At 41.6% G+C, this 13,805-nt stretch overlaps 1 protein-coding gene across 1 annotated transcript in view; it reads right to left on the minus strand.

The window, feature by feature from the left end:
- Positions 1 to 13,805, minus strand: part of GLRA1 (glycine receptor alpha 1) — a 242,693-nt gene that overhangs the window by 49,236 nt on the left and 179,652 nt on the right. Inside the window, exons 4-6 of the mRNA XM_082256006.1 lie at positions 7,025 to 7,248; positions 1,394 to 1,476; positions 344 to 481 (exon numbers count right to left, since the gene is read on the minus strand). Coding sequence (XP_082112132.1) covers positions 344 to 481; positions 1,394 to 1,476; positions 7,025 to 7,248 — 445 coding nt within the window. The remainder of the gene's footprint in view (positions 1 to 343; positions 482 to 1,393; positions 1,477 to 7,024; positions 7,249 to 13,805) is intronic.

Genomic DNA, 13,805 nt, shown 5'->3' on the forward strand with positions numbered 1-13,805 from the left:
GAAAATATCTATGGTTTACAGTGCTCCACAGCTCAAGCTGAACTTTGCACAAAAAAGTGAGTGACTCTTTCCCATTAATACCCATGTCTGTCTTTTAAGACTACTCAATACCAAAATTTAATCAAAAGACAGAGAGTTTAAGAGAAAAGCTGTTTTACTGTTCACTCCCAATATAATTTTTAAACATATATTTTATATATAAAATGATTATAAAACAATTTAGAAATGTATACAATTAAATAAAAAACCTTTATCAAATACTTATAGCTTCCCTTAAAAAAACACAATTCTGCTAAGCTGTTTCAGCATAGAAGTTGACATTATAATGTTAGTGAATACTGACCAGTGCTATAGTGTTTGGTGCAGTACCGCAGATCCTTCTCTTCCTTCAAGATAAACTGTGGCAGGGTAAGGCCATCTGCCACCTGCACAGCACCCACCTCTTCCCACTCGAAGATCAGATCATTCATTGTATAACCGACTGCAAAAAATGTAAACAACATTGTCAAAAATGCAAAACCTGACAAAGGGTATTTTGTGTTACTGTCCGGATCAGCAGGTGAAAATAGAGGAAACAAAAGGGGGGCAACAGGAAAACCAATGCACTCACCATTTTAAGGATTGCAATATATTTCTTTTTTTTTTTTTTTAGGGGGGTGGTGGGGTTTGTTGGCAATATTTCAGACTCGCATTGGCCCTAGGCATCAAAGTTCCTTCAGATATCTAGGAGCACTCAATGAGACACAGAGACGGCAGGTACGATGTCACAGAATGCTCGGCTTTATTCAGACAGTAAAGAACATTTTATAGAGAAAATAAAAGGGGACGTCCCTTTCCAGGAGATTATACATGGAATATTTTAATTAGCTCACATTTAAATACGTGACTTGAAGCACGTAATGGTAAACTGCTATTCTTGTATCAATTCTATGTATAATCTCCTTTTACTTTCTCTATAAAACGCTCTCTACTGTCTGAATAAATCCGAGCATTCTGTGACATCGTACCTACCATCTCTGTGTCTCATTGAGTGCTCCCAGATATCTGAAGGAACTTTGATGCCTTGGGCAATGCGAGTCTAAATTATTGCCAACAGGGTTTAATACCACTTTTACACAAGCCAAAGGACTCTACTTTCAGCCAGGTGACTGAAATTTTCAAATCTCATTGGACTCAACTGAAAATAACTCAGTTTAAAAAACAAAAAAAGAATTCTCATCCTGGTCTGTATGCTTAGTAAATTGACTCTATATCTTTATTGATTTCACATGCAATATTCACTTAGTTTAGCCTCTGCTTATGCTCAGACTAAATTGCCCAAGTTTGTATCAAATGTAATTTAGCAGTACCGTGATTATAGAATTTCCACAGACATTAGCCTTCTGGAACTTACAGCTTTCTAGTTGCATGATGCAAGTTTGAACATCCATTGGAAAATTTTTCAGATCCATAGGACACGCCAAAGTCAAAGTCAACCTGTAAGAAATGCATTAACATTTTAGCCCCTTCTTGTGCTTTAAAGATTGACTGTAGGATTAACATATATTTCTACATATGTTGTAGAAACACACTAAGCTCTGAGGCAAGTACCCTTGCAAAGTGCAACTTCCCTTGCAAGGAGAACTAACAGCATATTTACCTTTAGTAAAGTAATGCCTCCTATTATCCTTAGTCACTACCAACACAACAAGAAAAATGTAAGAATTAAAATGATTTGTTTCTGGAGCAGAATTTGACTAGGCTCTGTGTTTCCGTCAATATACTGTGTTTCCGTCAATATCAGCATGTGTGGGAATATGGGCCTTGCATTGTTCTGGGTTTTTGCACACTGGGCTGTTTATGAACTATGTATAATATGATTGATGTATAAACACAAAAAAAGGACTTCAGAGGCCAAAATGTGTTCCAGACACAAGTCTGGTTTAAATGCATAACTAAAAAACAGAGGACAAATGAAAACAAAAACAAACACAGAGACAAAACAATTGGGACTTTAATTGAGGCAATGCCCATCCAAGGCTAACTGCCTAAATCCCTAATCAGGTATATATAAACAGTGGCGTAGCGTGGGTTGTCACCACCCGGGGTAAGGCAAGTAATATGCGCACCCTAACCCACGGGATTTTAGCATTTGAGTCTCTTCCACTAGATTAGTTAAAGAAACCCTTACCCCCTAAGCACATGTACTGTTTGTTATGAAAAAACTGATGTAATTAAAGTAAAATGCATCTAAATACAAGTTTGAATGACCAGCGTGCCCCCTTTCAATGCAGAGTGACCAGCGTGCCGTGCCCCCTTTCAATGCAGAATGACCAACGTACCCCCTCTCAATGCAGAGAGACCAGCGTGCCGTGCCCCCTTTTAATGCAGAATGACCAGCGTGCCCCCTTTCAATGCAGAGAGACCAACGTGCCCCCTTTCAATGCAGAATGACCAGCATGCCCCCTTTCAATGCAGAATGACCAGAGTGCCTCCTTTCAATGCAGAGAGACCAGCGTGCCCCCTTTCAATGCAGAGAGACCAGCGTGCCCCCATTCAATGCTGAGAGACCAGCGTGCCCCCATTCAATGCAGAGTGACCAGCGTGCCCCCTTTCAATGCAGAATGACCAGCGTGCCCCCTTTCAATGCAGAATGACCAGTGTGCCCCCTTTCAATGCAGAGAGATCATCGTGCGCCCCTTTCAATGCAGAGAGACTTACCTGCAGAGGCGGCTTCTCCTCAGTTCCCCGCGTTTCCTCGAGTCCTCCCGCCTCCTCCTCGGCCAATGGCATGCGTAAGCCTTTCAGCCAATCAGGAAGCTGGTCTCGGACCCGCTTCCTGATTGGCCAGGAGGAGGATCCGTGTGACAATAGCGAATTTTCATTCGCTATTGTCACACAATGGGTGGGCTCAGGGCGCACTGCTCTGCACCCCAGGGCCACCCTTCTTTGAAGTCTATTAGAGCCTCTGGCTCTAATCAGGTGATTAAAAACAAACCCACTCTGTGACAGCGCCAGGCTGCTGACTCACTCGCTGCTAAACTGACTGAGCAGTGAGGAGAGTCGGTATAGGTGGGGCTTAGCTTGCAACGCCACCCCACCCTACACCAATGGACAGGTGAGGCACAGTCCAGCCCTGCCCCGACCCGCCATCCATTTTCAGCCATAGGGCGGCTGCGCTGGACATCTCCCAGCCTAAAGATGGAGGCAGCCGCAAACAGTGTGTGAACTGTGTATGTCAGAGTCAGACAGACAGAGTGACACTACGGATGCGCCCCCCCTAAATGTTGCGCCCGGTGCGGCCGGCCCCCCCTGCACCCCCCACGCTACGCCACTGTATATAAAGGGGAAGGGGAATAAAATGGGTAGTTGGAAAGGTACAATGGGATCGGCATATTGGGTATAATATGTAATAATAAATATATATAAACCATAAAGTAATAATAGTGTTACTTTTAAGGAAGCCAATAACCCAACGTAACTAGTAGGATAAAGCGAGGAGGGGGGGGGGGACAGGACTTTATGTGATGTGTGTGGAGTCGGTGGGCATGATAGATTGGTATAGTCACCTGACATAAGGTAAAAGATTTATTTTATATCATATGTAAATATCATAAAATGACATGAGCAAAACATGCATGATACATAAAGTTACGTTCATGTGACAATACATTCAAAGAGGCAATTTTGTATGATCCTGCATTTTAGATGTTCCTATTGTCTCTTTGAAAGTATTGTCACATGTATCATTCATGTTTTGCTCATGTCATTTTATGATATTTACATATGATATAAAATAAATCTTTTACCTTATGTCAGGTGACTATACTAATCTATCATGCCCACCGACTCCACACACTTCACATAAAGTCCTGTTCCCCCCCCCCTCCTCGTTTTATCCTACTAGTTACGTTGGGTTATCGGCTTCCTTAAAAGTAACACTATTATTACTTTATGGTCTATATATATTTAATATTACATATTATACCCAATATGCCGATCCCATTGTACCTTTCTAACTACCCATTTTATTCCCCTTCCCCTTTATATATACCTGATTAGGGATGGAGGCAGTTAGCCTTGGATGGGCATTGCCTCAATTAAAGTCCCAATTGGTTTTGTCTCTGTGTTTATTTTTGTTTTCGTTTGTCCTCTGTTTTTTGTTTCTGCATTTAATTTCAATAGGGATGGAGGTGTGTGGTTTTTTTGCTGTTGGCTTCTATGCAGACCTTTCAGGCTTGCATCACATTGTTTGGTAACATTGTATTCTTTCCTACCATGTTCTTTTTGCAATGGGTGATTTTTTGGGAAGAGTAAGATGGTCATTGTATGTCTGGACAGGTCCCCTGGGTTGTTGTCTAGATCCGGGAGTTGCGAGACACTTCGGGGGCCTCCCTCTTTTCCCTCCTCCCCCGATCGGGAGCTGGAATCTGGGCGGCTCCCCGCTGTGCCTCGGCGCCACGTTCTCCATACCGTTACGTGTGGCGTCATTGCATCGGCACGTGATTTTCAATCTCGCGACCAAACATAAGGGAGGTGATCTGTACCACTATCCTGGACAAATTCCTGGTCCGGGATGTGGTTACACTTCCTCCACTGTTTGAGCGCGGACGTGATGCTAGGAGCCCCAACTGTGGCTGATACCGGGTACTTCCTTATAACATTCCTTTGTTTTAACACTTTGAATATCTTCCTTCACCTTTAATGTTTTTTTACTTGAGTATCTCACACTCCTTGTCATGGATACACCTGTCATGACTCCCCTTTGGGGGTTTAGTCTGCAACTATCCATTCTCCCTTTCACCACCACTGATTGGTTCTCATTTTTCATAATTTTGGTTTTAATAATCTACTTAGGTACAGATATATGTCCATATCTATTTTACATTTTTGTCACTGTAGCATCAGTCAACACCTTTATATTAACCTACACTTTTACCCACATAGAAATCACTGGAGATCAATATCTGTGATGTCACCACTCAATATCTTGGTTACCCACATGTACCCTGGAATGTTTATCTGGTACGCCCTGGGCCGCGGTTCGGCCCCTACAGCTCCCGGAATAGAACTTGGCTTTTGGACTACTGTCCACACTACCTTCTTCTATATTGACCCCACCTTGAATGCTGATTTGGGATGCATCTGCTCCTGATGAGTGGAAAATATCCAAGAAACACGTCGAGCTTAATATGGATGTGTCCCCCATTAATATATTTTATATTTGGACTTTATACATTATATCATCAATGACCTTTCTATACCAATGTATATCCCATCAATTTTGTATGATCCTGCATTTTAGATGTTCCTATTGCCTCTTTGAATGTATTGTCACATGTATGTAACTTTATGTATCATGCATGTTTTGCTCAAGTCCGGGTTAATTGAGGTCAGCTTTGATGGCATTAGTTACAAGGTGACTGAGAAAGATTCTGTGTTGGAGGAAAGACTATATTTTGCATGAAAGACCATATAATCTAAGAGTGGCCATGATCATTAACATTTTAACTGGCCAATAAACCCATTACACTATCCTGTGATAGCTCATAACCTTCAAGAGACCAATTTAAACAAGTCTAACACAAAAGCATTTATATTTTTATAACAAAACACATTTTTTGGAGCATATTTTAGGCTTTATGGGGTTTTACAATCATAATGTAAGTATTTTATGTGCTGCATCTACACAGATAATATTTTCAAGCTCTTAATGATTCTTCCCACAATTTCCAATAAAGTTGTGGGGAGCCTAGTGCAACAGAAACGATATCTAAACCCAGCAAGAGTCCAAAGCCAGCATGGTCCCAACTAGCATATGATTTGTCTTTGCTTGTTAACTGGGGGATTGAAAGTTATAGAGGCAGCTGTAGAATTGAGGCTAATGAACCTAGTGAAGTACAGAAGATTCATCTCTTCTGTAGTTTTCTGTGGGGGCTGGAGCAGGCTGGTATGGAAATAAAGAATGCTTGGGATGGGGAATAAAATGTCAGTAACCTTAAAAGTATAAATAACTTTTTTTTTATTTTTTTAGTTTTGGAGAGAGTGGAGATGAATTAGAACATCTGTTAAGTTTGTATTGCTACCCCTATTAGGGATATTCACCCTCTCTGTTTGTCTTGTTTATCGTTATCATCAGAAGTGAGAGTAACAGAAAATACCAAATTTTGGGTTGTTCACAGAACAGTAATAGAGGAGAAATATTCCAAAAGGGACAATAGTTCTGATGACCTGGGGGTCCCCAGTGGATTCCCTCAATTTGCAGGTATTTCCCTTCACTTCCGGTTGTGGTTATGGGACAGGAAGTGACGGTAAATCTCCTCAATGGGACACAGATAGAAAAAAACCTCCCTTACTCTTTCCAAAATGAAAAAAAAAAAGGTTTAGCCTATAGTCCTACTTTAAAGTAGACGTCCATTCTAACACTAAAATCTCTGCATCTACATACATCCACAATCTAACACTAACCCATCTAGCCCTGTAAGGAAGAAATCAGTATACATACTTTTTTTAAGCCAATCTGACCCGATCCCATGCTGCCACGGATTCGCTGTAGAGGCAGGTGCAGAGGACAAAACCGACAACAGAAGCCCCATAGTAAGTCTATGGGTGACATCATTTCTCATTCATTTCAGAGCCATTGTGTCCTCTGCAGAGCTTCCACTGCTGGAGACCAGGTCCGAACGACTTAAAAAAAGTATGTATGCTGATTTCTTCTTTACAGGGTTAGATAGGTTAGTGTTTGTGGATGTCTGTAGATGCAAGAATTTTAGTGTTAGCGTGGACTTACACTTTAAGCTTTGAAAGTCAGTTTCAGAGGTCAGATTGTATGCATGTAATCTTAATTTGCAATCCCCCTAGAAAATGATGCTGGGGGCCATCACTGGGTATGTAGCTCCAGCTGCCATAATAAATAGAGCTACAAACAAGCTATAGATCTTTTTTTTTCAAGGGGAACAAACATGTTTCCGAAAGAGTGAACTGTTGGCATGTCCCCCCAGAGTTTGGCATTTTAACTATACCCTTGAGACCACAGTTGACTAACCGAATGCTGTACAGAACATTGCCATTTTTGAAGATCCTTAGCAGCTTGTTGTCAGTGGTGATTTCATGAAAATTTGCCCCTTTCTCATTGGCAAAAAACAGATCAGGCTTCCAAATGGAGTCCAACATAGAGGGATCCAAATCCAAGGAGTCATCAGGATATTCACTGTAAGCCAGACGGGGGTCATTCCATTGTTGACGCAGAAAAATATTCAGCCGGTAATCCTGTAATAAAATGAGAAATAATAAAGCACAAAGAACTTTTAAAGGTTGCTGTGGTACAAAACTGTCCGTGTTGCATGATAAACTTGCTGCTGTGATGCAAGCAATGTGGTCAGGTACCATGTTTTGATTAGTATTTAGTACTCCAAGTACTCTAGAGTTCCAACATGTGCATCATTCTATAATATCAGACCAAAAAAATATTGGAATACATTTACAGCCATTCTGGGATTATCTTTTTCATATTTAGGCAAAGTTAGCCCTTCATCAGTTGCTTAATACACTGAACATTCCATCAATCCTGTATAATCTCCTTAGTGGGCATGATGGCATAGATTTTATGTCCCCTGGAATCTGGCAGTGTATGAAATGATTTAGATTGGGACTTAAAAAATATACCTGGTATGTAAGGGACTAAGGGCCCTCCATACAAAGTACATAGTACATTCACATCAATCCCTACTGTGAATGGGCTTATATGCTGACTTAAATCTGTGAGGGGCCCCTGCGCTATCAAACAAGAAGTGTAGGTAGTGACGAAATGACAAGAAGAAGGAAGGAGAGCGGCAGCTCCTAGTTCAGCCTAACCAAGGGACTGAGTACAAAGGCAAAGATAGTAAATTAATGAAGCTGCACTTGTCCGGTAAGTATATAACAAAAGCTGGGTATATATTAACACTGTAAAGTGATAGTAGTGCAATATAATAACTGGGTCATAAATTTAAAGTGACTTGAAGTACTGTGGAGATCGAAACCAGAAGTAGTGTGCTTATAAATAAATATAAAGTGACTACAGTGCCAAGAATAATGGTGACTGAGTGACACCTAGAAAGGTATTCAAAACTCTAGGTATAGGAGAAACATAAGTTGAAACCAGTAATGTGCTTGCGAGTAAATACAAAGTGACTTCAATACAAATATGAGAATGATGACTAAATGCCAGCAAGCAACTATATTTAAATCTCTTAATATTGAAAAAACATATACTGAAAGCAATAATCCATAAATCCAATAAGAATATAAATAAATAAATTATGACGTGACTATAGTGCCAATAATGTGAAAGGTGATTGGGTGATGCCAATAAATAATTAAGAATCAGGTGAGTACTAAATAATCATAAGCAGAGGGTAGTCATCCAGTCCATAATTAATAATATATGAATCACACCATAAAGGTGGGTGAATGTGAAATCTTATAAGTGGTAATCCCACTGGGGGTACAGGTGAACTAATCCAGGGGGTGACTTTAGCTCCAGTGGTGATTAGTGATGAAATAGAGATGTAATTCTTCCGGGTGTACTACACCCTTACCTTACTGCTGTAAGGTTACAGCATAAATAGGGGGATTCCTCCTGACACTCCAATGAGCATCCGAGGGGGGTATTGGGGTGCCGTATCCTAAAGATATGAATAGAAAGAATAGTAGCGCAAAAAGTCACTCTGATATGACTCATAAATTGCATAAAATACAACCATAAATAAAGGGTGTTTGTAAACACTCAAATAAGGGTAAAAAGTCATTTAAAGTCCATAGACCGTCCAGGATAGAGTGATGTTGCTAATGGATCACCTTTTTCAACCACCACCAAGTGTCACACCGAGGGGTCAGTAGAAGTGGCAACTCACCAGATATAGTGGCTCAGGTGTTCTCACACAAGAGCACAGAAAGCGGGAATCAAAGATATTGATGATGGGTGTCAGCAAACAGCCTTGATATATCCTCGCTGTATATACTAGATCAGACCTCCTTTCCACAGACTCCACTCAATCGCAGGAACAAAGGAACGAAGAGCCCAAAGAGTCCCTGACTATGCCGCAACAGCCCCAAAGTATCCTAAAGATACTACGGCACCCCAATACCCCCCTCGGATAATGTAGCACATTATAACTTTACCTCACAGGTCAAAAGAAAAAAAAAGTTATGCAGCGGCTTACTACCACTTTAAGGGGAATGAAGTGAACCCGATCCTTGAGACCATCGATATGAATGATGGTCTGTCTAAGCCACATAGCAACAGTGGAACGAGATCAAGGGTCGCTCTTTCAGAAGGACAAAAAGAGAATCTGTGTTCCTGAAAGATAAACTTGCACCGCTCTAACCACATCTAGACAATGGAGGAAATTTCATTTTTTATTGAACTGGAGCTAAACAGAAGAGCGGAAGAACAATGTCCTGTTTAAGGTGAAAAGCAGAGACTATCTTGTGAAGAAAGAAAGGAAGTCATATCCACCCCCTCCCAAGACTTTCAGGACAGGCCTGAGAACCTACGCCCTACTGATCGTGCCGTGATAAAGTATAATGCCACATAAATAAAAACAAAATGTGAACACACAAAGGAGTGGGGAAAGGGAAGTGAGGAAAGTGCTTAGTGCCATAGTGCCAAACCATGGCAGGCCTTCCGGACAGAAATAAAAAAATTCCTCTGGTCCTGGCCAAAAGGCCCATCTCAAGAGGCAGGTGCGAAAAAAATGTGTATGGTGCAGTGACAAAGGTGCCAAAAAACTCAAGGTGAGCTGCCCCTCACCAGTGAGAATTACAGCACCCCTGGGCTGCCACCCCAGGGGCACGTACACCACAGGCTTCTTTTGGTCCTGGCCTACGGCCAGACCAACGTAGCCCATCCCTACCAGGAGGCATCGGAACTTAGACAGTTTAAGGAGAGCCTACCTTCAACTGGGGACAAACCTTTTGCAAGGCCAGATTCAACCCTGGAGGAAAGGCCCTCCCCCCGCCATCACCATTCCTTACCAATTATATCCAGGAGCAGTACTAACTGGTGTGTAACTGGAACCGGCTTTCTCGCTATCTTCAAACTGATAGGGGCGGATTCCATTCATATCAGGAGGCAATGGACCCTTCCAGCATTCTCTGACCTTACCTACTTCCCAGCCCCCCAGTTACGCCCAGGGTGCTCCGGTTCATTTCAGTCCCTGCCGATACTAACCTTCAAGGTCCATACTAACTGATAAGAACAGATACTACACTTGATCTTAGCCAAAAGGCCGAGAAGTGATCTCTCCTCATTGGCTAACTGCATTTGTTTGACAGCAGCGGGAGCTAAAGAAAGTCTTGGGTCTCAATACCACCCTGTCTTTATGCAAAACCAATATGGGTTCTCTGTAGGATAACACTACCAGCTCAGACACTCACCCTACTGAAGCAATTGTGACAGGGGGAACAATGTGAGTAGTTGTAGAAAGCGGAATGTCTCACTTCAAATGCAGACTTCTGAAATGCTGTGCGAATGAGATTTCAAGAGTAACTCCACTTTTTTCCAAGAAAAAACAATCCCCTCTGGGTGATCTATGTACGGTGCAAGGATTTTAACAAACAAGATGTAACTCTATTTTTGTCCTTGGAACACTGATTTATGAATGGGAGTGTCTATGTTCCTTCTAATCAGCCGATGGACTTGCAGTGTCCTAAAGTGGAAAGTTGGAATATCTGCACCCTTTTATAAGTAGAGGATGCCTAAAAATGTACTTGTATCTTAGTGTAGACTTCTCAGAAAATCAGTGAGCCAATCACACAAGCAGGAAATGAATGGTCCAAACAGAGGCTTGGCCCTTAATGGCCAACAACATGGGATACCCTCTGAACTAAGGTCTTAATCAGAGAGTGGGAAGCCAACAGTCTCTGGAACAGAATGAACAGAGCAGAGACTTAATGGTGCTAAAAGCCAAACATTGGTCCGGACCCCAATGCAGAAAGGAAAGGGTCCATTCCACAGCAGCAAAGCCAGCAACCAAGTAGAAGGGTGGTAAATCAGTCCTTCAGAAAGCAGACCCAAATGATATGACAAAGTCCCACAATGAGTGAAGACTTACCAGATCAGTGTACCACATCTTCTTCATGCTAATCCATAGTGTTGGGAACCACCACAATTCCTTCCATCTCAATTCTGCAGAGTAGGTAGGGTAGAAGTTTAAAGGGAGGTAACGCAAAGATTAGTGTGTCCAACTTGCCCCACGGTGACAGAATGATGTGTTGCAGTTGTTTTGAGTGAACCTGGGCAAACAGAACTGTCTAGAACAAGGACACTATCAGACCAAAGACCCACAGGCAGATGTGAAATACAAATATTAGACTAGATAATCTAGTTTCTCCTGGAAAGAGATCCTGTGAATTGTCTAGAACCAGCCCCAGATATTTCAAGTGATCAGTCTGAGAAACGATATTTGCAGGCTCAGAATCCATTTAAAGGCCAACACAGGGGCCAGCACCTTGGTCAACACCCAAAGTGCAGTGCAGAGGACAGGTGAATGGTAGAGGGCCCCCTAACTGGTAGTGCAGGGGCCCAAAGCAAATTGGAAAAATAGGCACATATAAATAGGATATCATTTATACCAACAGAATCTTGGAAATCCAAATGGTAAAGGGAATCAATGACAGATCTGATAGATTCTATCTAGAATTTTTTAGACCAAATTTAAAAAATTCAGAGCCTTGAGCTCCAAGATGGAGAAAATGTCCCCTTTGGGTTTTGGGACAGTGAAAAGATTGGAGTAAAACCCCTGAAAAACTTTTCTATCACAGAGACTGGAGTTTTGACCCCCAGTCCAATATTTCAGAAAGTACACAATAAAAAATTGCTTTTTTTGGGGACCAATCAGATATGGTTTGGCATACCAGTCAGGAACAAATGTAAAGTGTTATGGAGAAAATGGTACTGGAATGTGCCTCTAGTCATTGTCATAGTCAATGTGTATATGTCATTTGGCACCCTAAAGGCCAGAGTGTCCTCCATCAGTATTGTAGTTACCTTGTTAAGGTGAGAGATGGCCAAACCCACAAAAAGAACAGATTACGTTTGAACTAAATCTTCAGTAAACAGATATAGATACAAAAACTATTTAGGAGGAGCAAAACAAAAACCCAAAAAAAACTATCAGGGTGTTCAATCAGGGTTCAAGTGATTGAAAAACCAGTGCAAAGGAAAAGCCTTTGTGGCTTTAGGGGCCCTACAGAATCCAAAGCCTGAGACCGTACTGGTGGAACCAATAAGCTGATCTTCCAATTTCAGAGTGGGGCACAACACATCAACAGAAGCAAAAATTATCAATTACTCTCAATTAGGGTTGAGCGAACACCTAGATGTCCGTGTTCGACGGGTTCGGCCGAACTTTAAAAAAAAGTCCGGGTCCGTGTCCCGGACTTTTACCGAACTTTTCCCGGACACCGAACCCCATTGAAGTCAATGGGGACCCGAACTTTAAGGCACTAAAATGGCTCTAAAACACCAAAGGAAAGGGCTAGAGTGCTGCAAATGGCAGCAAAACGTAATTAAGAGCATGGCAAGTGCTCTGCAAACAAATGTGGATAGGGAAATAACTTAAAACAACAAAAAAAAACAGAAAAATAAAACAATGTTCTTCTTCATCTCTGAAGGACGAGGCCCATATGGAGTAGGAGGGAGGTTGAGGTGGTGGTGGATGTGGCGGTGACTAGACATATGCCGGTTTTCGGTAATTCGATATATCGCGGTATTGCATAGCCACGGTATTGTTATTGTGGCATTTTTAAAATACCGAGTTTCTCTGTCAAGTCTGCCTGACTTGTGAATTGATACATTTCAGTGAGCTGGATGACTCATTCACTCACTCAGCTAACACCTTTCAGCATTAAGTCTCCTAACTATAAACAAAAATGATTACATTTGTATCTTTTCCTTCCCTCTGCCAGGGAGAAAGGAAGTTTAACCTCTTAAAGACTGGATCTTTTTCTGACACTTGCTGTTTGCAAGTTAAAATCAGTTTTTTTTTTGCTAGAAAAGTACTTAGAACCCCCAAACATTTTATATATTTTTTTAGCAGAGACCCTACAGAATAAAATGGCGATTGTTGTAATATTTTATGTCACACTGTATTTGCGCAGCAGTCTTTCAAACGCAATGATTAGACTTTAATGAATAAAAAAAAAAAAAAAAACGTAACAGTAAAGTTATCCCAATTTTTTTTTTTTTTGTTACACAGAGAATCGTGAGAGAATCGTGATCTTTATTCCAAGCTAAAAAATCGTGATTCTCATTTTGGCCAGAATCGTGCAGCTCTAATAAATATATATATACACACACACACACGCCTAGCAGCCCACATTACATTATTATATAGCCATCAAGCAGTGTCTGGCCTACCTGGTGATGACTGGTCCTGGCGCTCTGATCCGATGGCCTGGTCTTTAAAGGGGCAAATCCTTGCGATCCAGAAGTGGTTAAACCTGCAGGAGGACCGGTGTTTTTATCTATTAATGACTTTACTATTGCTTTAGGCCTGGTTCACATGTATGCGGGTTGGTGGTTCACATGTATGCGGGTTGGCGGTTCACATGTATGCGGGTTGGCGGCCCACATTTGCACAGGCATAGCAGCCCATTGATTTGAACGGGCTGCTATGCCCTCATTTTCCGCAGAAAAAAGGTGCATGCAGCATTTTTTTTAAATTCAGTGGCCTTGAAATCCATCCTGCTTTTGCACCATGCGACTAACCTGCAGTTCCTGCTCTGGCAAGCTTTCTGCATTTTTTGTATACGTGGGCACGGCATTTAAAAATAAACAGTTT

The sequence above is a fragment of the Pelophylax lessonae genome (genome assembly GCF_965119305.1).
Source record: "Pelophylax lessonae genome assembly, chromosome: 4".
Taxonomy (NCBI): Eukaryota; Metazoa; Chordata; class Amphibia; order Anura; family Ranidae; genus Pelophylax; species Pelophylax lessonae.